This window comes from Oreochromis aureus, linkage group 7 (assembly GCF_013358895.1).
Source record: "Oreochromis aureus strain Israel breed Guangdong linkage group 7, ZZ_aureus, whole genome shotgun sequence".
Classification (NCBI taxonomy): domain Eukaryota; kingdom Metazoa; phylum Chordata; class Actinopteri; order Cichliformes; family Cichlidae; genus Oreochromis; species Oreochromis aureus.
In genome coordinates this window covers 1,017,590-1,042,026 of record NC_052948.1, presented here as the reverse complement: position 1 = coordinate 1,042,026, position 24,437 = coordinate 1,017,590, and the positions used below count along the sequence as shown (strand labels likewise).

At 40.4% G+C, this 24,437-nt stretch overlaps 2 protein-coding genes across 8 annotated transcripts in view; both read left to right on the top strand.

Annotated features, from left to right (window-relative positions):
* cbfb (core-binding factor subunit beta) overlaps positions 1-13,847 on the top strand; it is a 31,550-nt gene extending 17,703 nt beyond the window's left edge. Inside the window, exons 4-7 of one of the 4 annotated variants that reach the window (XM_031738920.2) lie at positions 2,553-2,669; positions 2,758-2,853; positions 3,966-4,027; positions 10,220-13,847. In XM_031738920.2, coding sequence (XP_031594780.1) covers positions 2,553-2,669; positions 2,758-2,853; positions 3,966-3,995 — 243 coding nt within the window. In that variant the 3' untranslated portion in view covers positions 3,996-4,027; positions 10,220-13,847. Of the gene's footprint in view, positions 1-2,552; positions 2,670-2,757; positions 2,854-3,965; positions 4,028-10,214 lie in introns of all 4 variants that reach the window. The other 3 variants (XM_031738919.2, XM_039614573.1, XM_031738918.2) reach the window with 3 other exon arrangements.
* Positions 13,848-15,798: 1,951 nt separating this feature from the next.
* Positions 15,799-24,437, top strand: part of phaf1 (phagosome assembly factor 1) — a 23,773-nt gene continuing 15,134 nt past the window's right edge. For 2 of the 4 annotated variants that reach the window (XR_005613693.1, XM_031738925.2), the window contains exons 1-15: positions 15,800-17,025; positions 17,148-17,230; positions 19,332-19,415; positions 19,508-19,551; positions 19,892-19,971; positions 20,081-20,175; positions 20,561-20,658; positions 20,826-20,938; positions 21,789-21,922; positions 22,160-22,243; positions 23,378-23,460; positions 23,555-23,598; positions 23,704-23,753; positions 24,167-24,225; positions 24,331-24,403. Coding sequence is in view for 3 of the 4 variants with exons in the window: in XM_031738925.2 (XP_031594785.2) it covers positions 16,962-17,025; positions 17,148-17,230; positions 19,332-19,415; positions 19,508-19,551; positions 19,892-19,971; positions 20,081-20,175; positions 20,561-20,658; positions 20,826-20,938; positions 21,789-21,922; positions 22,160-22,243; positions 23,378-23,460; positions 23,555-23,598; positions 23,704-23,753; positions 24,167-24,225; positions 24,331-24,403 (1,188 nt within the window). In the remaining variant the exon portion in view is untranslated. Of the gene's footprint in view, positions 17,026-17,147; positions 17,231-19,331; positions 19,416-19,507; positions 19,552-19,891; positions 19,972-20,080; positions 20,176-20,560; positions 20,659-20,825; positions 20,939-21,788; positions 21,923-22,159; positions 22,244-23,377; positions 23,461-23,554; positions 23,599-23,703; positions 23,754-24,166; positions 24,226-24,330; positions 24,404-24,437 lie in introns of all 4 variants that reach the window. The other 2 variants (XM_039614568.1, XM_031738926.2) reach the window with 2 other exon arrangements.

Below are 24,437 nucleotides of genomic sequence, written 5' to 3'. Positions count from 1 at the left end.
CGAATGTTGTTGTGAGGAAGACTCACAGTGGATGGTAGCACTTTATAAAGTATGTGTAACTCTTACCAGTGAAATCAGTACATACAAAGTCTCTGAGACCAGTAAGGCAACGCTTCACTGAGTGTGGTTCGTATTTCCACTGGATTTCACTCTGCTTGTTTTTCATATTCGCTGCAGTGTGTGAGAGTTCTCCCGTCTTCACGTGTGTGTCTTAGTAAATGGATGTGGGGGTTGACATGGTTCTCTCTCAAAAGGAAGTCTGTGGTTGGGCCGTTTCTACATATTTTCCCCTCACACACACACACACATGCACACACAGACACACACACACACGTTTTCCCTGTCAAGCTAAATGAAGCTTTCTTTTAAAAGCAATATGCAGCCCCACAGATGTGGAAGCCATTCCTCTTGCTCTCTCTTGCTTTCACACACACACACACACACACAGAAAAACATTCACTCGAATAAACACAAAAACCCACAGTCTCTTGGGGTGCGGTCTCCCCTGCAACCCCGGTGCAGTGTGGGTAGCTGTCGTAAAAGAGGTCCTGTGAGAGAGCGTCCAAAAATAGCCTGAGTAAAAATGCAGGACCATAAAGCTCACCCAGTGTCACTCAGAGAAATCCAGTCATCTGTGTGCCTGTGGATGTGTTTCAGAGGGGAGTGTTTGAGTTTTGTTCATTCATACCAAAATACTTATTTATGTTGATAAAAATAGCCCCTCACAGCTTCCCACCCTGAGAAAAACACTCTCTGCATCTGTCAGAGGTGCTGCTTCATTGGGTTACAGAAATCAGAGTAAAGAGAAGGACGAAGGCTGAGTGTCCTGCATCGCACATTATGAACTCTTTTGGCTGAAATAATTTCTTTAATCTTGTGAAATTCATTGCTTAGTCTGACTATGTTTTAACTAACTGACTGTTTTTGGTTTCTTCTTCGGGGGTTTTGCCTCAGTTTAGGGTGCTGCAAACAAGCTGAGAACGCAATACTGATTTATTAGATATGGGTTTTTGTTTTGTTTTTTTTTATCTCTGTGGGGATCTGTGGGCCTTTCTCAGGAGTACAAAGACTGGTAGAATGAGCCCAGTATGTTTTTTGAAGAAGGGAGAAATCTGATCAAATATAAGCATTTTTAAGGCATATTGATTTTCACAGGTTCACGCTCACAGAGTTATCTTTGGCCACAGCAGGCAGCTACTTTCACTGTGGAAACAGTGTGTTACACCCTGGGTATGCTACCAGCCCAGCAAGTCAAACAAAGTTAGACTAGACAGGAAATAAAGTGTAGCGTTTGAGCTATTGGTGTCGTGTGTTTTCTATTCCACGAGTATTTTGATGGAACCCAAAAAAACTCTAATTATTTTTTTTTCTTATCTATTGCCAAATACTGAGAAGTAGTTCAGTTTGCAGCTACTTGAATTTTCCTGCAGGAGTTCAGCCCAGCAATTCCAAACAGAGAAATAGTTTTGTGATCCTACAGATGTGAAAGTGGTCTAAACTCAGTCCATGCATACATGCAGACTGTGGCATACGCACCCTGACCACAGCCTGATCCTCTCCCGACGCACTGTGCTGCTCAGCAAACAACGAAGAGACGAGGGTTACTGAAATATAAGTGAGTGCTTGTATTCCCTTTATTATCACAGCTATTTCACCTCTCTCACTGACGGAAAGACAAAACAGAGACAAAACAAGGTCAAAGAAGAGTGACGTGGACAGTCTACTATCGATCGGCCAGTGTTGTTCCGTTTCTCTTTCTGACTTAACTGAAAACACGTGACATTTGAGGCAAGATTACATTTATTTTCAATGAATAATGAAAGGGATGAAAGCTGTGTAGTCTAATGTCTGAATGAGACCATTAAAGAAGCCGCAGACCTTTGAAATTCAAATGCCTCTAAAAACGAACACAAAGAAGATGTTTTTGATATACGACACTCACGTTTGATTATTTTAGCTACACTGTATCAAAGGAGTGAAAGCATCACTCACACAAACATTCGTGTACATTCAACGACCTCGACCAGTCGCGCATGCACACATATGTAAATGCAAGTGTGTGTCATTTAATAGTCCGACACTCAGAGTCTCTGGAGAGGCCTTGACGTACTTTGTGGTTTTTCTGTTTCACAGACGATGGAGCAGGAGGGGTCAGTGGTAGGAAGGCGTCCACGTCCCAAACACAGAGCTTTAACAGCCGATAGATTCTGATTTAAGGCCGTCATTTAGAATGAACTCGTGTTCACATGAAGCTGCTGCTCCACCCCAGGGCCAAAGCACAATCCGTGCACACCCAGTATTTGTGTCGTGAGGGGCAGATAACACATCTTTGTGTGATTCTTACAAAAAGAACTGATGTACTTTTAATATGACTCACTGCCGTCTGCTTTAACAGCTTAGATTTAACTGTGATTACATGAGAGGATTTTAAACAACAAGTATAAGCGCTGCAAATACTTAACCAATGTCACAACACATACTGGTTGCTATTTAAAACGCCAAATGTGGACATTAATGTGGTTCGCTCTCGCTCTCTCTCGCTGTCCTTGCAGGTCTATTTAAAGGCCCCAATGATCTTGAACGGTGTGTGTGTGATCTGGAAAGGCTGGATCGACCTACAAAGGCTGGATGGGATGGGATATCTGGAATACGATGATGAAAGGGCACAGGTATCATCAGTTCTACTTTTTCCTCAAATGTCTTTTCCTCGTCAGGAAATCAACTACGATCTTTCTTTGTTGTCGTTTGTGCTCGCAGCACGAGGACGCTCTGGCTCAGGCCGCGTTCGAAGAGGCTCGACGCAGGACGAGAGACTTTGAGGACAGAGAGCGATCGCACAGAGAGGATCTAGAGGTGAGAGACCAGGGACCGACGACTATTTATGTTGACTATTAATCTCAAAAATCTACTTTATCTTGAAATCTTTCTCAGTCTTGCAAAGCCGGTCCCAAATGATTCTGTTGTGGTGAACAAAACAAAAAAACCTCTCATATATGCAAAGGTTGGAAATGTGACTCATGCAATAGTGTTTCACTTCATGCTGGGCCTCTCAGTGATGGCTATACTAGCTACAAAGCAGTATAGCGAACACATACTGCAGCTCTGGAGGTCGCAACGAAGCTTGATGTGTAATTATTTTTTACAGTGCATTTTAGTGTGAAACAGAGAGTTAAATGGCAAAAAAGGCGCCTGCTCTTTTTGCCCTCTAACATATTTATGTTACAGACTGGCTTTGCAGGACTGGACAGCAAACGGCATCACCAACACAGCTTGCTTGTAGTGCAGTTTCTTGTTTGCAACTCTGAAAATAAATTGGCTCACTGAAAATGATTTTTATCCTCTGCTGAATTTTCTCGCAGATGCTTTCAGACGCTGAAAGTAGAAAAGTATCAAAGTGAATTAAAAGTAGAAACGTAATAAGACTGTAATATATATCTGCAGCATCAAATTTGTAGTATGGCTTTCCTTGCTTAGTGCTTGGGGTTGTGTGATGTGTGCTTGTGTTCTGTAGTTTGTTTTTTATTATTATTCTTTTTCTTTAAAGATTATTTCTGTAGTTTGAACCGTAGGTTTAGTGCATGATCAGTTTGGCGGTAATTCTAATCTGATAATTGATCTGACTTGATATTCATGAACTATTGAATGACTTCAGTTTTGTCAGGTTTCCCAAAAGCCTCAGAAGGGAAAGTAGTTTGCTCATTTTGTGCATTCCTTTGAGAAGTTTAATTGATGCAAACTTAGCAAAACAAGGTGATGTATTTGTTTTAGTAGAATAACAGAATATGTTGCTACATGTGACCTTTGAACTGCACGTAGACGGTATAAACTGATTTCTAAACTAAGTGTCCCAAATGCATTTCATTGCTTGAGACAAACTCACTTTCCCTGCAAGGCTTTGGGGAGATCAGTGGCATCCTTCCTAAGTTGACGCCCTCCGAATGAACCCCAAATTGTTTATTTTTTAGGACCCTGTGGTTTCTAAAATCTGGGACTGATGACACACAGACAGCCAGCAGAAAAGGACAGGGTCTGTGTCCTTCATTTCTCACCATCTATCACACTGTCATGCACTAAACCACCTCGTGTGTGTGTGTGCATGTGTGTCCACAGTTTCATTCGTGTATCTGCATTCTTGTTTTTGTCCATTAATGTCTGTGTGTGTCTCTCAGCAGCTGCAGCATTTTCTGTGTTTTTATTTTCACACCGTGTGTGTGTGTGTGTGTGTGTGTGTGTGTGTGTGTGTGTGTGTGTGTGTGCGTGTGTGTGTGTTCATGACTGTGCATGCTCTGCACATTATTCCTATAATTTTACTGGAAAACGTGTTTGTTTAATGCTTGAATGGTGTGAGAGGCTCGGTGAGCACAATGTGATGTTTCATAACTAGTCTGCAAAAGGAGACAAATAGCCGGCTCAGGCACAGCTTTGTGGCACATGGTCCTGCAGAAATGAAAGAGAAAAGAGAGGCTGAATGTCATCGTGTGAAACAGAAAGAAAGATTTGATCCAGGTTGCCTTTTATGTGACTGAGCTCATGTGGCTTCCCCGAGGCTGCGGCAGAAAAAGGAAACCTTGTGTCTCTCACTAAATCAGTAGAAGCACCATCACTAGCTTCTTTAACACATTGTATAAACGCATTGGTTTCCAAATTTAAAATGATTTTGGAACACGTCGGCAATCACAGGATGGAAACTGTTCCACTGAACAGTAAAGTAATCGCACAGTACGTGAAGGTCATGTCACTAAAACGCATGTTTGAGATGGAGCACATGAGTACATTGTTGCTATCCTTATCAATATATATGAATCATAAAGTATAAAGCTTAGCTTCATGCATATGGAGATCAAAATAAAATAAATCAACAATAAAATGATAATAGCTCGTGTGATTATATATCAAAGGAAAAATGTCCACTGACCCTGTGAGTGTGTGTATCAGGCTGCCGAGCTAATATTTGATAAATGTTATTATTTTAACTCCACTGGTTGAATCTTTTTGGTCTCTACCGACAAAGTGAATATTTGCTTCTTGAAATTCTGAATACTTGTACTACTATTACTACTACTACTTCTGCCTGCTACAGACAAAAATGCTATGAGGTTGGTGAGGATTAACGAAATAGCACATTTTTAGTAGACGGCTAAAAGCGAGTTAATTACATGTATATAAACCTCTGTAAAAACACGATGATAGTTCAGAAGTATTCACCCTGTCATCTAAATAACCACAACGAGGAAATTCAACATATTTCCACAATTATTTCAGTGAAGTTTGGAATGTGTTGTGCAATCCTGAAAAATAACAGGCAGAGAGGTTTCCTCTCATTTTAGTTCAAACGTGAAGTCTTTTACCTCCAATGATGCAAATAATCATTTTCCTTTACAGCCAACGACACACTTATGTGGATTTGTTTTAAAACAATATATCTTGTGTTTCATACAATGAGCACTGTTTTATAGTCTAGCATGGAGGGCACCATCATTACACTGGAAAAGCTCCTCTGCTATACTTGGACACAACTTCCCAGGTTTCCATGTTGTCGTGTTGCATTTACTCGTTTGTCAAACAGTAACAAAAATATGTCACTTTCAGTGTTTTAAGTAAACAGCTGAAGATTCTGAAGACATGATAAAGTCAATATTTCTCAAAAATGAAATCTACCAGAACAATCATAGGAAAATGAATGAAAATTAGCCAAAAATCTGTGAAAAGTTTATTACAAACTGAGACCTTGAATTTGCTTTAGAACATATAGTTATTTACAAATCTGTGAATAACTGTAATTTAGCATCTTTATCAAAATATAATGATGTGCTTTACCACTGTTGTTTCTTTTTTGGATAACAATAATAATTATATTTTAGCATTAAAACACTGTTTTGGTTAAAGAGCTTGTGCACACCAGTGAATGAATCATTACAGAAACATAAAAAATGATTTGGGCAGTTACTAACACTGTTCATTTAGGTCAGCGGTAGCACAAACCTTATCCTGGGTGATGGTCTAATAAATTTGTTCAGCATATAGTGGTTGAAACGTGTTTATTAGGCAGGATTCAGTATGAACCGAGGAAGAGTCATGGCTATCTAAAGCGACTGCCCCACAGATGATTTTACAACAAGTCATTTCAATTCTTGTTTAATACCAAAAGAATCATTTCAGAGTTTGTAGAGTTGTTGGAAACAGCAGTCACAGTGGATTGCGCTATGAGCTTTTTGTTGTTTTCTCTGGGTGTGCCTGACGAGTATTGCTGAATAGCTGCACAGATTCAGCCTCTGCATTTCTGTGGTCTGAACTCCACCTCTCCATCTGTCTCTCTTTCTCTGTAACTCTCTGTGTCTCGTTAGCTGGTGATCGAGTTATCTCTGTGTCCTGTCTGAGCTGCACACACTTCAAAGGCAAAGTTAATTTCTTCTTCTCTCAGACGGAAGAGAAAGAAAAAAATGAGCAAAATTCTCTTTTCTTTCCTTTTTTTAAAAATAGAAAGCAGAGTGAAATTTGATTATTTCACCTGTACTGGAAAACACACGTGATGATAAGAAGATTAGGCAGATTAATAGGTTAAAAATATTATGTTGCTCCAATTTTGGGTTGAGAAGTTTTCAAATAGATCAGCAGCAAAACGTTGATGCCTTTTTTCTCCTGTGAATGCAGATTGAATATAAAAGACTGGTCATTTTGGCAGACACAACATTTTTCATCCAAACACAGCGATATTCCAGTTAGTCAAGGTCAAAGGGTGCCTGTCACAATGATGGATGGATAAGCAATAGATGCATTTTTAATATTGGATGCATACACACACGTGGTTTGCTTGGCTATCTCTGTGAGAGCAGTCATTAAAATAATGCATCGGCCCACCCTTTGCTGCTCCTGCACAAATAATATTATTTTACACATGCGCCATCCAAACACTCAGTGCTGACTTCTGTTTGAGTGAATCGATCGGAGCTCTGACATTTTGGATGTACTGGACATTCTAATTGAACAGTGGGAATCGGGATCCTGTGAAATCCTGATGCACGCTGATCCATCTCCCAGTCCGGTTACATTATGGGATAAAATGAGCTAATGTACAGCAGACTAATGGGACAAGAGCGGGAACGCCACAGAACTTGCCTGACAAACATCCGGCTTTCAAACATCCGGTTTTCTTCTGTGCACAAATATGATTTTCCAAAATATAAACATGCTGCCAAAAAACCCACGCTTAGCTGATGCTGTCAGTCCAGGTGGTTGTGTGTTTGTGATTGTGTATACTGATAAGAGGGACAGTTATTTTGCCGTTGTTTCAGATCAGTTTAAACATGTAGAATTTAGTTTCAAAAGCAGAGTGACCCGAGAGAGGCTGTCTGCCCTTGAGCACACGCCGAGCAAAGCCTCTTTATGCACTCGGCCTGTTTAGCCTTACGTACCGGGTGAGTGGTAGCAAAAACCTAAACATGCAATTTGCTCATGAGCACGTCTGTTGCACCGGCCTTAGTGAAAGCCTAACCTTAATACTCACTTGAAGGCAAACCTACACCCGATGCGTGAAAATGTGACGCTTGGCCAAGGGTTCCCTTCTCTACAATGTCCTCACGTCAGCGGTTTAAAACTCAGTCGGGTCCTCACTAGGATAGCTGGACAAGTGCAGTCACACACAGTCACACGTGCGCTCCAAGAGCAGAGAGATTTGGTGGTGAATGATGAGCTGCCACTAAAAGCATTAATATATCATTAGTATTGATTGCCATCAGACCCCCTGCTTTGACTTACTTACACACACACACACAAACACACACACACACACACACACACACACACACGAATACTGTACAGGCACACATGTGCACAAACTCGCAGATACAGCACATTTGCTCCAAGTTTATCAAGACACACTCACACAAACACGCACGTGTGCACACTTGACACACTATTGAGTTGTGGTTAAGCAGCCTATAGCGGTGCAGAAGGCTCGCATCTTTACGTGGATCGATACAGAGAGCTCTTCTGGCCTTATGATTACTGAGGACCACTCCCTTCTGCAGAGACAAACACTCGCTCAAGCTCTCGCTGTCTGATTTAAATCTTGCTTGTTTCCTGAGATTTTGGATAAACAAAGGTGTGTTTAGTCACATAATTAACTGCTACAGGCTGTTAATGTTAGAGGGAACAGTTTGTTTGTTTTTCATTTTTCAATTTGACCACCGGGAACACAGAGTAGCAACATGTCCTGAGCCAAATACTGTAAGCACCAAAATGAGACATTTCAAAAGTTCTACAGTTAGCAGTCTTGTTCCTTATCACACACGTAAACAAGCATCAAGTCGTACCCGGTGCTCATCGTTTTGTGATCTGATAATTGTCCGAGATCCCAGAGCAGATTCAGTGAGAGCATTTCTGAAAATGACATTTGCTTCATAGCAGTAACTATGATTGTAACTGTTTTTTAACTACCAACAAGCAGGCACTGGAAACAAGTTGCATCACAACTCTGTAAGTACACAGCTGGCCAAGTAAACACAAAACACAAATAGTTACATTATGTGCTCCGTTGTTAAAGATGGTACTTATTATTCTTAATGTTTTACATCATCTTGCATCTAAAACACTGGACTGTCATAGTCATGATGGTTAATATGTAATAGCCCTCGCTGTCGAGTTCAACCCAAACTTTTTGCCTCAGTATCCCAGTTTACTTTGGGTTTCTCCAATTGGCTCTGAAAAAAGCGACAGAATAATCCAATATGACATTTTCTGGGGAGTACATACGCACATGGCACAGATGGTGCTGTGTGATCAATTAACTCAGCTTTGATTCAAGTCAGTGTAAATGAGCCACGCATTAATATTTGATGATAGCAGCGTTGATACAATAACAGAAAGCTTTCCAGAGGAGACTGACAGGACCTGGAGTCAGTCTGGCTAAGAGGAGTCAAAATGGTAGCATGACATACTGTATGTGTGTGTGTGTGTGTGTGTGTGTGTGTGTGTGTGTGTGTGTGTGTGTGTGTGTGTGTGCATGTGACTGCGTGTATGTTGCTATTATGGTGAGTCACTGAGATGACACAAACTACATTCCACTTGAACTAAGCAACCCCTTTACTATCTCTGTCTGCATTTCTGTCTGCGCTGCTCTCTGCTTCACCTCTCCCCCCTTCTTGCTCTCAGCTGACCCCTGCTAAACTCCCCCAGCTATCACTTAAATGTAAACCTATAACCACAGGCTTTTGGGGGGGGGGTTTACACCAAGAGACCATGGCACGGCATAACAAACACGTGGACACTAAACCCAGTGGTGACATATTTTTAAAGACCTCGTCATGCTGATGGCTTCTACTGGTGACCTAATAATCTGCTTTGTTAGTGTGTTTGTCTGCGTCAGAGAGCCTGCATGTCAGCCAGTTTATCTCCCTGCTTCTGCCTGCCTGTCTGCCAGTTACCTCAACTAAAATATCAACATCGGTAAAATGTATAAACAGCAGCACAGAGTCATGCTGTTGTGAAGCTCTCTGAGTACCTCTAATGGCAGTTTGGGGTATTGCAACTTTCTTTTGTAATTCTGTGTGTGTGTAGAGTCTTTTCAACATAGAAATCAGACTCTGTGTAAAGATTCTTACCTCAAGTGAAGCTTTAGTGTTGGCATTTTGGCTGTTGCCATGGTGCTGGGGGCGGGTCAGAGGTGGCTGAGTTATCAGATAATATTAGTGAGCTGCAATCATACACTGTATGGGTCGAGTACGCAGACACATGCCTTGTAATTAGTGCTACATAAAACACTATTATAAGTTAACTGGAGCCTCTGGCGTGTCACTGCATTAGATGATTGCATAAATCAACAACACAAATGTTTACTGAGACGTCTCTGTTACTGGAATTAGCAGCGATGAAGGTGAACTCCATGGGTACGGGCATCCTCCAGCAGTGCTCCTAACGTTAAGCCTTAATTAAGTGTTAAAGAAGATTTATAAAGAAAACTTTGCTCTCACAGTGGTTGTAGTGAAAGGCTGTAAATATGTTTACTTCTGTTTTAATTTGGGAGTCTGTATGTGGCATTATTTTGAAGTTAGCCCCAGACTGGAGAAATCTTTACATTTGTTAACATGTGAAAATCTGTACTTAATTTATTGTCTTTTTTCTGTCTCATCCCTTCCTTGCCATCTCTTTCCTCCTGTCGTCTTAACATGCTCTTCTCTTTTCCCCTCTTCCATCCTTTTATCCCTCTCTCTCACCAGTCCAGACGACAGCAGGACCCCAGCCCTGGCTCAAACATGGCCAACGCTGACATGGAACACAAGATGCGCTGAGGAGGAGGAGGAGGAAGTTATGGAAGGAGGAAGAGAACACGTGGCGGCTGTCCATTCACTTTCAATGCAATCAACTGAAAAAGGGTTGAATGAAACTGCAGTTGTAGATCAGTTGTTTCTAACGATGAAGGTTTGGCGTGATCATTTCTACATGCCAAACTTGTTTTGTTGTTTTCAATGTTAGAATGTAGATGAAAATTGATTGAATTGAAAGTGAATAAAAACCCTCGAAAAAAGGGCCGAGGACACAAAGGACCTGGGCAAAAAGTAGTTATATGAATATTTAAATGTTGAACACGAGCAGTTAATGTTACATGATATTGTAGATGTGACGCGTCTTTCACAGATGTCATTCAGATTTAAAAGCTTTAATATTTTTTGTCCAGGTCTGAAAGAAAATCGATGGATAGGGCTAGTTTTGCATACCAAAATGTATTTTCTATTACTATTACTGTTAAAATAGAGCGAGAGTGGTTGTAAGAGGGCTTTAATGTCATTAACGGGGGAGGGAGGGCAGAAGCTGAAAGAAGCAGTTAAAAGAGAGCTTGTTGTGGCCTGAGGTCACAGCTTACCAGCATCAAATGTGTTGGAAAAAATTTAAATAGTAAAAAAAGGTTCTGCATTGTTCAGTGTTGTGCAACACTTAATATTTGTTAGCGTGCCCTTGTTTACCCCTACTATACCTAGCTCACGTCCTAAAGCCTGCTGTTTTCTGAGACCAAAGTTCACTTTGCTGGAAAGGGGAGGGAGGGGGGCACCAGGGTGGGAATAAAAGAAGAGGGAAACTTTACTTGCATTTATTTTATTTTTTTTTAAAGAGAGAATTTTGCCAGGCTCTAGGGTTTAACAGCATTTGCTGTACTGTAATGTTAATTATCTATGAAAACATCACTATCATAAGATACCTGTGATGGTGAAATAACAGGTAATGTAGCAACAATCTAAAGGTAGGACAACAACAAATATGCTACAGTATCAGTGGCTCTGGAAGCAACTGGGAAAATGGTGTTTTTCTGGAGAGGGTTGGTCAGTCCGTGTGTCCTTTGTCTTCCAAGGGTTTTTGCACTATGTGATACAATCAGTCTTGGTCTTTCTTTAGATGCATGAAACCAAACACAGGCCTGCCTATGCTCATTGTTGTTCCCCATGTGGCCCGTCTATCATCACAGCAGTCTTTACAGTGCGTCAATTTGGAATAACAGGGTGATTCAAAACTATGTTATCAGGTGGGCTCTTACTGCAGACCCCAGCAGGAGCACACCTGGAAAGACACAAAGGATCTGTGTCCTTATAGGACTTTTCAGATTTCAAACCAAATGTCGCCTGTATGAATGTTTTTTTAAAAAGGAGTCGTCATCTAAATGACGAATCAGATGTATCTCCGAAATCTGGGATTTTTAATCTTTTTTTCTATTGGTTCATAAAAGATATATTATATATATATTGGAGATATGTGGTTTTCATCAGACAGTGAGCATCTGTCTGATACATAACAGTTATATAACCCATCCATCCAGATCTGTCACCCAGATATTCATTATCTAAAAGGACAATAAAACCTAAATGCAGTCTACCATCCCGTGTCCTGTTACAGCGTGATGAAATGGTATGTTTTTTGTTTGTTTTGTTATCATTTTTGTTTGTGTGAAAGTCATGATGTTTACTTTTTATATTACTTCTCACTTCTGTATATGTACTCGCTTTTGTTCAGCTTTCAGCTTTCTTATGAAGCAGCGGCGGCTGCTGTAGGCTTTTCTAAAGTCTAAAAGTACAAAATGTGTCCAGAAATTTGGGATGTTCGAGGACTTTGATGGATTTATTTTCCACATGTTCTTTTATTAATGTTATTATTTTTATTGCATTTGTTGTTATTTTATTTTAGTATTTTTTTTTTTTTTTTTAGGAAATACACTTCCTGGGTTAAATACATTGACTGTGGATTGACTTAAGTCCTGTTACCAGGCAACATATTTTTTTATTTTTTGCAGCTGAAAGTTTATTTCAGTTTCCAATGTATTTTACATTTAGTACAGTCAACGGTTTCATTATAATTATTATAACCAAGAAAACTCTTTGTTCCTGCCTTTCTTTCTTCTCATTGTTAGCAGTTGTGTTGAGATTGACATAAAATTAGAAAACTCTTATTTTTTGTACATTGAAAGCCACGAGTTTGTAAAATTTTACACAATGTTTTGCAGTAATGTTGTTGCTAAGAAATGATAGTTTAAATTAAAATAAAAAGAACAAAAATTGAAACTCAAACAACGAGAAGAGACTTGATGAAGTCGTACATTATTTTTAAGTTAAGGCCTCGGGATCCAAACGATGCCTGAACTTAAAATGATGAAGGACCCGTTTTTAATCAAAACTTCACAGAGAAGTTTCCCCTTGCTTCAGGTAAAACAAAAAATACATTCTGGCTTTCAGATATACATGAAAGGATTTAATTACGTTAACCTAAGGGTTTTCCCCCGCCCCCCATGGAGAATATTGAGAGCACAGAGAAAAGCTTACCTTAGTGTCCTCATACCCTCCAAAGTCAGCCGACCTTGTGACTCAGTGCTTAATTAGTTCAAGAACGTGGAAAATATATTATCTGTCTGAGGTTACCTTCAGTGGGATAAGTGGTGGATTATATTGTCTGGGTTTAGCTCAGTGTTATGTTGAAAAGTGGAGACATAGCAATCAGATGCCACTGAAGACTCCCTTTGAGTGGACAAAGGGACAGAGTGAGGTAATTGAATGTGCATATAAAGCAGGTTGTACCATAAGATGAGGTTAAAGTGATGCTGGTTTGAAGTTTTCATACTTTTACATGAATGCTAGCTGATCTTTTAATGGGGCTGTAGCCAGTCTTGAAAATTTCAGGATTAAGGAATTTGATTTCATTCAGTGTCAGCGATGGTAAAAATGGCATTTTCCCCATTTTTTGGTGGAAATTGAGCATTAATGAACCATTAATGAACCGGTACAGCACAATGAAAGGCAAGAAGTAGGTGTTAAAAGCAGAATGGTATGAGGTATTTTCAACTAGGTTGTATTTTTGTAAATTGATAGCATGTGTACCAAATTTGGATAAAGCATTCTGTGAAAAATGTGGGATTCTTCCACATGGTCAAATCTGAAATTATATATCTATGGATTTTAACAGTGTCCTCAGGTAAAGAAAAATTATCGAGATAAAGACTGCAACTTCATAACCAAGTCAAAGATTTAGGTTGTAGTTAGTGAACCCGCAGCCACCATCAAATTATAACCACGCCTCAGGTGGAGTCCATCCCTCAGTTTTCTTAATGCAGGCATTAAGGCAAACCATAAAACATTTTTTCTTCTTTCTTTTTTTTACCTAAACTGTTTATGTTCTTAAGTGTTTAACTTATTTATACTTACAACAGCTCTGTGATATTTAACAGCTTGGGCATACTTTCAGTTTCTCCTGCCTGCTTGTGGTCTATGTTTCCCTCTCTTTTAGGGTTGAGCTTGTCCTCCCGGAAAAAAATATGAGATACTCAATTTAAAATGTTGGATGTTTTTCAGAATAAACCTGTATTAATTCTTTGATTTGTTTATGTCTTTTTTTCAAACTAAATATAGCAGTTGAATTCATTTGTATCTGACATGAATGCTACAACAAAGGTGAACGTCGAGGCGATGTTATACCTGCTGCTCGCTCTGTGGCTTTTCATCAGACCTGGAGACCAAAAATGTCAGTTTTGAATTTCTTGAAGGAGACACTCTCATGACTCAAGTGATGCCATTGACTAGCCAATCGGTGGCATTTTGATATCACATTTTCAGTTCACTTGGAACCCCAGTCAAGTAGGTACTAAAAAAGTAACTGGTACCAGGTACTGTCACCTAATAGAAAAACCTAAAAACCATGTTGAGCCATGCCGAGCCAACCTGAGTAGGGACTAACAGAAAAGGGCTATAAACTACTCACCCTGAGAGATCAGCAACACTTCCAAAAAAGCAAATTTTTCATTCTTTTAGTCACTACCCAAATTCTATAACCATAGATGGTAAATGGCCTGTATTTGTATAGCGCTTTCCTTAGTCCCTATGGACCCCAAAGCGCTTTACACTACATACAGTCATCCTCCGATTCACACACTGGTGATGGCAAGCTACATTGTAGCCACAGCTACCCTGGGGCGCACTGACAGAGGCAAGGCTGCTGGACACTGGCGCAACCGGGCCCTCTGTCAACCACCAGTAGGCAACAGGTGAAGTGTCTTGCCCAAGGACACAACGACAGAGACTGTCAGAGCTCGAACCGGCAACCTTCCGATTACAAGACGAACTGCCAACTCTTGAGCCACGATCGCCCCGCAATGAGAGTAAAAACGTAGATAAACTGGTAAATTGGCACTGCAGGGTCCCAATCCATCTGCCAATCTCCCACTGCCCTCACCTCATTTGTGAATGAAATCCCAAGATACTTAAATCCCTCCACTTGGGGCATTCTGCCCTTTTCCAGCTGAGAACCATGGACTCAGACTTAGAGGTGCTCATTCTCAGTCCTGATGCTTCACACTTGGCTGTGAATCCTCTGGTGTGAACTGGAGGCCACCAAAGCCACATCGTCCACAAAAAGCAGCGATTACATTCTGAGACCACCACAATGGAAGCTTTTTGGACCACTCATCATCGGGCTGTGATCAGTTGAAAGTTTGGCTCCTCTCTTCAGTTTGACACCATTTCTCCCGTTCCCGTTTCCCCAGGTCTCTCTTGTTGCCCACATGACTGTTAAAGCGCCTCGCCCCATAGGGTTTTTTTGAATCGCTCTTCGTCTTGCCACTCAACCACGGCCAATTTGCCTTGGGAAAGCCTATCTGTGGCTTTTGCTCCTGGCAACATAGCCCCTAGGATCCCTGGGACACACAAACTCCTCCATCACAGTAAGTTTGCAATCCACGGAGGGGAAGTATAAAATTATTTTAAGAAAAAAGAGCTTTAAGTCGAATCATCTTATTATTATGATATGATTAAATACATGTAATTTATGATTAATAAAGTATGCTGATTCTGATTCTGAAAAATGACATGGCTACACTTTGCTGACCAGTTAAAGCATTTAGTAAAGTTTGAAGGATGGCTTGGTCAGTTTCTTTAAAAAAAAAATGGTAATAATTTTAACACGACTGTCTCATAAAGGCACAGTATGCATTCATTTTCAGGGTTTTACTCCTTGAAAATAAAGAAGCTGGATGAAAACCTGCACCAACTTTATTTCTTCTTTGTTCTGAGTAGACCACTAGCTTTCAAATGTAGCATCTGCGGGGAACATGAGCATCAGAAGAGAGTTAAATGTTGCTTAGTTCTCGTATATTTTAAAAATGTGAAAATTGTTTAAATTCAAGTGGCTGATAGGATTTCAAAAGAAACCCATTCACGGCTCCAGAGGGACAAACAAACGAATGTTCATGCTTTTATCCACTTTTCAAAAATGTGCAGGATAAGCGAACTTAAAACGTCTCTGTCACCTGACAATGACGTCATGACGTCGACCTCGAACGTGCGCCGAAGACAGGAAGTTGAATTATCAGCTGATCCTACTGGCTGTTGTTGATGCCTGAAGTTGCTGTTGTTTGGACGCCGTGTCGCTCTTATCAGGTCCTGACATTGAAGACACGTTAAAGCGCAGAAAGGGACACGGTGGGCATTTACCGGCGGACGAGCTTATGAGTGACACGGAAAGCGTCTCCGCGCGAGCACTTGGGAATTTGCGCACGAGCGGCGAAGGGCTAGCGCTCGAGCTTAAAGCTTCGCTGAAAGGAAAAAAGAAAAACAGCAGAGGCAGCCGACGGCTCGGCGTGCTGTCTTTTGTTAATGTTGTGTCAGTTTGAACCGTGATATTCATTATTTCTGTCTTGACTTTGAGAGTTTTTTACGTTATTTATATTTATACTTGATTGAAAATAAGCCAACGGGGCAGCTAGCTCGTCCGCTAATGTTAGCTTGTAGCGCGAAGAAAAACAGTCTTGTTGACAAGATTTGATGCTTTCGTAACCGCCCAACTGTGACAGATAATAAACATAACGGGCGGAAACAGCTGAGTTTGAAAGCGCTATTTTCGTGCCTCCGTATTAGTTTGTTTTGTTTTAACCTGTCTGCCACTGGATCCAGTGCTCTGTTAGGAAACACGGCACCACAGAAGTTCGTGTTTAGTTACTGAATCGAAGCCTGTTGGAGGCATTTGTGGCTGTCGGACAAGTTTCTGATTAAACTCGGTGGATTAGTTTTTTAATCCTCATCGATTCATTTAAAAACACACAAACAAGCAGTCAGCTAGTTGACAGCTGGCCTTGTGCGTTTTAGGTTTGCTGAACGTTGCGTAATTTATGTTCAAGCTGGCAGCCAATGTTGGGCAACTTGTTAAATTCCAAGTTAAAACTTTTGCGTTTTAGGGAAAGTTTGTGTGCTTTGTATGTGATTTTAAGGCCCTTTTACTTTCTCTTCTTTGGTACCATTTAGTACACATTTACTGTAAGACTGAGTGGCTGTTCTGATTCTCATGAATTTGATAGCGTTGGAGAAATAATAAGAGTTATGATTTAAAGTAGCCCTCAGAAATCCTGTGGGAAAGTACCGTGTTCAGCAAAGAGAGAGAGGGTCCCTCACAGGGTCCCATCGTGTCTTGAGGTGAGGTGAGCTGCCCCCCACTACTTGCCAATGCTGGATCTGGAGGTGGTGCCTGAGAGATCACTAGGAAATGAACAATGGGAATTCGCCTTAGGTGAGCGTTAAACATCTTCAGTGAATTGAAAAGATACTTTTTAATTACCTTAAATATGCACTTGTTAAGACTCAATAATTGTGTGTCTTGCTTTCACTCTGTGTGTGTGTGTGTGTGTTCAGGGATGCCATTTTCCCAGGCCATCTCTATCCTTCAGAAACACTGCCGCATCATCAAAAATGTCCAGGTGCTATACAGTGAACAGGTAAGACGCACAAATATCTGTTGTTTAAATATAAACTCATGCTTGCTCACAATCCACAAACAGTCTTAATCAGGTTGCAGAAGAGTTCTGGGCATAATTCGAGTTGTTCAGGCGTTCCTGTGCAGTGGAAGTAAATCCATTTGGTTTCTAATCTCCAATATTTGTAATTATTTTTCACTGAAATTACTGTAGACCACTGTAACACAGATAAAGCCATATTTATAAGTTTATCAGTTGATGATAAACAAATGCTTAACAAACTGTTTGTTTAATAAAATGACGTTTGTTCACCATAGAGTGCTGAAAAGTTCAAATTTCTATCTACTATTTTCTTTGTCACAATAGTACGAGAAGCTTGTTTCTGACATTTGTCTTCAAAAAAACCAACATCCCCAAGCTCTGAGCAACTCCTTAGTCACCACAAATTGTAATCTGTTGCAAAATGTATGTATAATTTTTTTTTTCTACGTTTTACAACAGATTACAATTTGTGGTGACTAAGGAGTTGCTCAGAGCTTGGGGATGTTGCACACTCATAGCATTTTGATTGCAAAGCACAGGTTGCCTGATAGGGGGCATCCTTTCTGCAAACATTCACAGTAGAGCAGGGCGATATGACCAAAAATATTTATCACGATATACATTTGAAAATTTGCGATAACGATATAACTGACACTAGACAAAATACTTAACAACTCCACAACTTTATTAGTGCAAAAGACACCATCAATGTATTTTCACTTAAACAAGCAGCTGTTTTTTATGTGCATTAAAGTTATATAAAAATTTAACAGTGCAAATTCCTCACTGACAGTTTAACCAAAAGGCATTTCCAGTGGAAACTGGCCGACATATCCTCAGCATAACCATGTATAATATCCACAAAACTTAAAAAGAGGTTATACACACACAATACGGTGATATTATGTTGAAGCACAGTACGTATCACTCCGCGAGGCGCCTGCCTACGGTAGCCGTAATGCTCCCACAATCCATCGAGCGGTGCGGCTTCGTAGCTTAGCAAAGTCGCACTAAAACATTTGACAGATTTTCGAGCGCCGTGTACATAAAATCGTTTCAAGGTCAGTAAACACAACCAGAGTTCATACATAAGGCACGCGGGATTATAAGGCGCACTGTCGATTTTCAGAAAAATCAAAGGATTGATTTTAAGTGCGCCGTATTTTCCAAACAACACGGTAATAACGACGGCCCGCTAGCATGCTCTGCCAAAAATAGTGCTTTGTTGCGTATCTGACGGACGAAAGCTAAACCAGTTCCACACCACTGAAGTTGCAGCATTTTTACAAACCAATTCTGGTTCATCTGGTTCATTAAACGATCCACTTTCGCCCTTCTCATTCTGCGTCGCCGCCATGTGCGTATGTAAACATAGGCACTGCGCACGCGCGTTTTACCCACATTCTGTCGCGATATTTCATTTTCCTATCGTTGCCCAAAATTACACCAGTATTACCGTGAACGGTACTATATAGCCCAGCCCTAATTCACAGTTGGACTGACTGCAATCACTCTCAGAGACTGTTGGAACAAATAATTGCTTTCTAATTTATAAATGCAGACAGATTGCCCACGTTGCCATCAGTCTGAGTCTTTGTCAGTGAGCACAAACTGACTTGACAGATTGACTCAACTGGCTGCCAGCTTGTTGTATTCTGGTGATATTCCTGTAGAACGGGAAGGTTGCTGAGTGGAAGTGCTATAATTAATTAAAATTAAAAGAAAAATAACTGAGGTGAGAACTTTATTTTTACCTATTAAAACTTGTCAGTATCTGTTTTAACTCTGAGGACATGCTGTGCAGGTGAAAAAATGTGATAAACCACAATAACAATAATATTGTATCTGATAATTCCCACCTCTGTTATCTTATATATTATTAATGTTGTTTTGTTTTTACTCATCTGCATAAATCCTCTAATAATCACCCAGTATTTACTTTTTTAAATCATGTCAAAAATAAATCGAGGTGGTTGTTTCTCAGGTTTAAATGAATTCAAGGTCCGTTTGCCGGTGTGTGTGACAGCATCTGCTCCTGCCTCTTTCTTAATTTATCGGTTTTAACTTCCTGCCTCTGTAGACGCCACTCAGCCATGACCTCATACTGAACTTGACTCAGGATGGGATTAAACTGCTGTTTGATGCCACAAATCAGAGACTCAAGGTAAGAATTTAAGATAATTAGCAGAGCTCCAACAGTCTCCTCAGACACTCTTGGCATTCGTGCGCTGATGTTTCTGACTTTCTGCGTGATAGGTGATTGAAGTGTATGACCTGAGCAAAGTCAAGTTGAAATACTGGTAAGTAAAAACTTAAACAAATCGATTAAATAGCAGCTGATGTAGCTGCTTTGAGAGTCATGTTAGCTTCTCAGCGACATTTAATGGCATACATCCTGGATTGTGCTGCATATGCCTGGTTCACTTTATATTAACACAAACACCACTTTCAACTTTAAGTCACAGGTAGGCTTACAGCTGACTTGAATCCGCCTGCATTAATGTGTTTCTTATTCAACATTATCTGTTGACGAGCAGAATCCATTTCCCATCTTTGCCATTAACTCTTGAAATAATGCAGCACAGGGGCTTTGTTAATAGATTTAACACTGACACTGTGTATGTACGGATTGTGTTTCAGTGGAGTCCATTTCAACTCTCAGACCATTGCCCCCACGATAGAGCAAATAGACCAGTCATTTGGCGCTACACACCCTGGAGGTACTTTCTAAAGGACCAACACACTTGGAATGTTTGCACTTACAACTAGTTTGGTGTTTCGGTTGTTACCCTGGATCAAATGCTCTCCTCTTCACGTGTCTCTCCCTAGTTTATAATGCTGCAGAGCAGTTGTTCCATCTCAACTTTCGGGGACTGTCCTTCTCTTTTCAACTGGACTCATGGAATGAAGCTCCAAAATATGAGGTGAGAGCGTTGTAGTCAAAAATCAAATGTCATCCCACGGGAAGGACTCCTGCAGTGATAGCTGCATAAAAATAAGCCAGAAGTGCTGAGTCTCAGTGAGTCTCGATTTGATGTTGGACCTTTCAGATTACGCCGAAGATCCAAGACGAATGAAAGCACAAAGAACAGTGTCATCAATCAGTGAAAACACTGGTGCTTTGTTTTTTTGAAAGCAGCGTTTAGTCAGTGCTTCATCAGACATTTTACTCCCTTTATCACATGTTGTCACTCATCTGCACTGTCACAGCTCTGTTTTTTAGTCTTCTGAATGTGTTTATTTGTGTGGATGCAGAGACCTTTAGTATCTGCCAGTCCTGTACTACTTCCAGCTGTTTTGCCTTGGCAGCCTAACTTTGCCATGGGTTTGGCCTCCCTGCAGATTCCACATGGGGCAATGGTCAAGAGGATGCACATCTACACTGGCAACAACCTGCAGGAAACAAGGTACGTAATAATGGCAATGCTGCCAGAGGAAACGGTTACTTTTAGTCCTTATTTCACATATTGATATGAGTTTGTTTCAGCTGTTTTAAATGTTGGAAAACAATCACAAAGACAGCAAGAACAAAAAGTTACAGAAAAAATAACTAAACTTATTTCTCTGTCCTCAGAGCTCCTGCAATGCCACTGGCTTGTTTCCTTGGTAACATTTATGCAGAGTGTGTGGATGTCCTGAGGGATCGGGCGGGCCCTCTGGGGCTCAGGCTCCGCCTTCTCACTGCAGGTAACACACAGCTCAGTACCCGAAGTGTGTGTGTGTGTATCTTGAAGGCTGCAAGTGATTATTTGTAAGTTTGACACCTTTATTTTCCCCATAATGTTAACTCTTTCACGCATAGTGGTCACTACAGTGGACGGCTATTCAAAGGCTGTTTTCTTGTATTTGTGTCAGTGTTGATGGATTACTTGAACATAAACCACTACATTGGACACTGATGTGTGACTCCATACCTGCCACCCACTGGCCGTTTAATGTTACTATAGATGTATGACGTGTTTCATTGTAATTATTGTTATTTAACCCGTCATGCATGAATTATGACAACCTCAATCAGGATTTTTTCTTATTCATCTTTTCATGCAAAAAAATGAATAAAAAATACTTAAGAAAAAAATCCTGATTGAGGTTGTCATAATTCATGCATGACAGGGTTAATATGGGACTACATAAATGAGCACATATACACCGTAATACCAGTTTTTACTGTTGTTATTAACAGTGGTGTGAACTTGTTCTTATTTTCTTTTTAACGTCAAAAATCAAATGAAAATCACTTTTAATGTCACATCACATGTGCAGGTACACTGGTACAGCACATGTGAGTGAAATTCTTGTGTGCAAAATACAATAACATAAGAACAAAGCAAAATATAAGAATGGGAATCTGCGAATTATAAGAAAAAATAAATGTACAAATATAATAGTGTATGTGCATGACTGAATATGTATAATAAATATGTATATATACATATATGGGGGTGTGTGTATACATATATATATAAAATAAAATGTACAGAGGTCAGCAGTAGCAGTAACGTGGAGCTTTAGTGACTCGTTGTTGTCTAAACTGCAGGTTGTGGTCTCGGCGGGATGACTGATAGTAAAGTCAAGGCCCTAGAGAGGAGCATCTACTTTGGAGATTCCTGTCAGGATGTGCTCGGTGCTCTGGGCTCCCCACATAAAGTTTTCTACAAATCTGAGGATAAGGTAGCAATTCAGTTCAACGCCATCTTTACTTCTTGTATTATTGTTATTATAGTTTCTCATTTAGTCTTGAGTAAGTGGTGTTTAACCTGTTGGATGTTATTTATCAAACTTAGCCTGCTCTCTTGTCATGTTTTCACCATCTTAAGAAGTTGTATTAAATATTATCTGTATTCATTTAATTAAAGACAAAAAGTCTGATAAGAGCCTTTATTTTCCCAAATTCTTTTTGTGTTTCAGATGAAGATCCACTCTCCGTCACCACATAAGCAGGTCCCATCTAAATGTAACGACTACTTCTTCAACTATTTTACCCTGGGAGTGGTATGTAAGCGAAGCCGTGCTTGTGTGTGTTAATGCCTGTGCTGAGTTATTTTTAAGAGCTTTGTCTGACTCTGAGCTGTGTTTGAGTTTTTGTTTCCTTTTAATGGGGACTCAATGTTGTCTGAAAGTACTGTATGCGTCATTCAGAACCATTGGACGTCATACTGGAGCGCCCACATCAGCAGCACCTCCCCCTCCTTTCATATTTTATTTGTGTAAGTCAGAGCCACGCCAAAAAGAAAAGTCCAGCTGCAGCCGTTGGTCAACTCCAGCAGTGTACAGTTATAATGGTCGTAGTGTTTGTACCCAGCTCCTCCTTATTGGGTGGGCCAATCTTACTGAAACCTTGGATGAACATTGTCACACCTACAGCGATTATTAGTACATCTCTGTTTTTCAGAAAGATTTGTAATGAATCCCAGTTTTGATTTTCACCATCCACCTGCAAATGTGATGTTACATTCACCCTTTACGTTTGTTTCACGTGTCACGTTCGACACGCATCACCCGTGTGTAACTTAAAGATTTTGTTGAGTCACCACTAAATACGTAATGAAGAATCTGAAAAGACAGCACAAGCCTGGCTAGTATATTCAGTGACCGTGGTATGCTAAAAGTCAACGCACTGTGACCCACCGTTAGGATAAGTCCCTGCGGCCGGGCGGCGCCCAGAACCTGCGAATGAGGCAGCGCAGGATATTCAGATTGATGCCATCGGTGCATCTACTAACAATCTGGGATGAGTTTGAACATTGTTGACCTTGACCACTCCTACTTGCTCGCTGTGAATTCATGGGACATTTACCTGCACTGCAGCTTGTTTCTACAATGGATGAGATGCAGGCTAAAACGGTGATAGGCAGTCAGTCTAACACAGCTTTAACTCAGTCATGTCAAGATTCACGTCTTTGGACTGTGAGAAAACTCCCAAAGACATGAATGTTGAAGTTTTGGTAATAATAAAAAACAAAAACTGCAGTTTGGAACCTGCAACCATCTTGTTGTGATGCAAACCACATGCACCTGCACAAATCACTGCATGCAGAGGTGTAGTCACATCTACTGTTTGCAGTAGATGGGTGTCTACTGCGAACACTAAAATAACCTCAATGACTGTATTTTCTTATTTTTCAGGATATTCTGTTTGACTCGACAACTCACCTGGTTAAGAAGTTTGTTCTCCATACCAACTACCCTGGACATTACAACTTTAATATGTAATTATCCTTATTATAATATAAACCAAATGTTTATATTATATTTTTACACTGATTTTTGTTGTTGCACTTATTGCAATGTCTCTCATCACAGATATCATCGGTGTGACTTTAAGATTCCACTTGTCATCAAAAAAGGTAAAAGTTATTCAGTCGACAGAAATACCTCCATATTCATGCTTTAATTTCTAGTACTTGACTCTCCTTTGTTCTAATGTCCGTTCATTTGTGTCGGCGCTTTAGAGGGAGCAGACTCTCAGACTGAGGACTGCATCTTAACTACTTACAGCAAGGTCAGTTCTGGAACTGTTCAATTTAGCCACAGGGTGGCGCTGTGGTAGGGCAGTAGAAATCTAACACGACTTGTAGTTTTCGGTTCAATGTTCTGACTCTGCGCCTTTTGCAGATTACAAGGTTGTGACTTTGCATAAGATGCTTTCTGTTGCACCACAGACCCAATAACAACAAATCAACAGTCCTGTGATATGAAACATTCATAACTGAATATCTTAGTCCTTTCTGCCCCTGGAAATAGCGTTATTTTTGTTTAACATTGTCATCTCGAAGCTGATACAGTCACAGTTTGTTTCTTTCCACCTTTATACAGTCAGCTGTGACATAAACACCTGTCAGCAGTCGAGAAACAAACCGACTCCTGGAAATATGTTCGTTTTAATTGTCTGTTAACCTTTTGACTCTTCCTCAGTGGGATCAAATCCAAGAACTGCTTGGCCATCCAATGGAAAAACCTGTAGTGCTGCACAGGTAACATATAGTCTACATATATGCAGTTAACATAGACAACACAGCTGTTTCAAACACCACCCGCATATGTGACATCAAGTCTTGTGACCTTGTTTGTGTTTACAGGTCCTCATCGGCCAATAACACGAATCCTTTCGGCTCTACGTTCTGCTTCGGACTGCAGAGGATGATCTTTGAGGTCAGCACATTTCATGATTCAGCTGGGATTACAA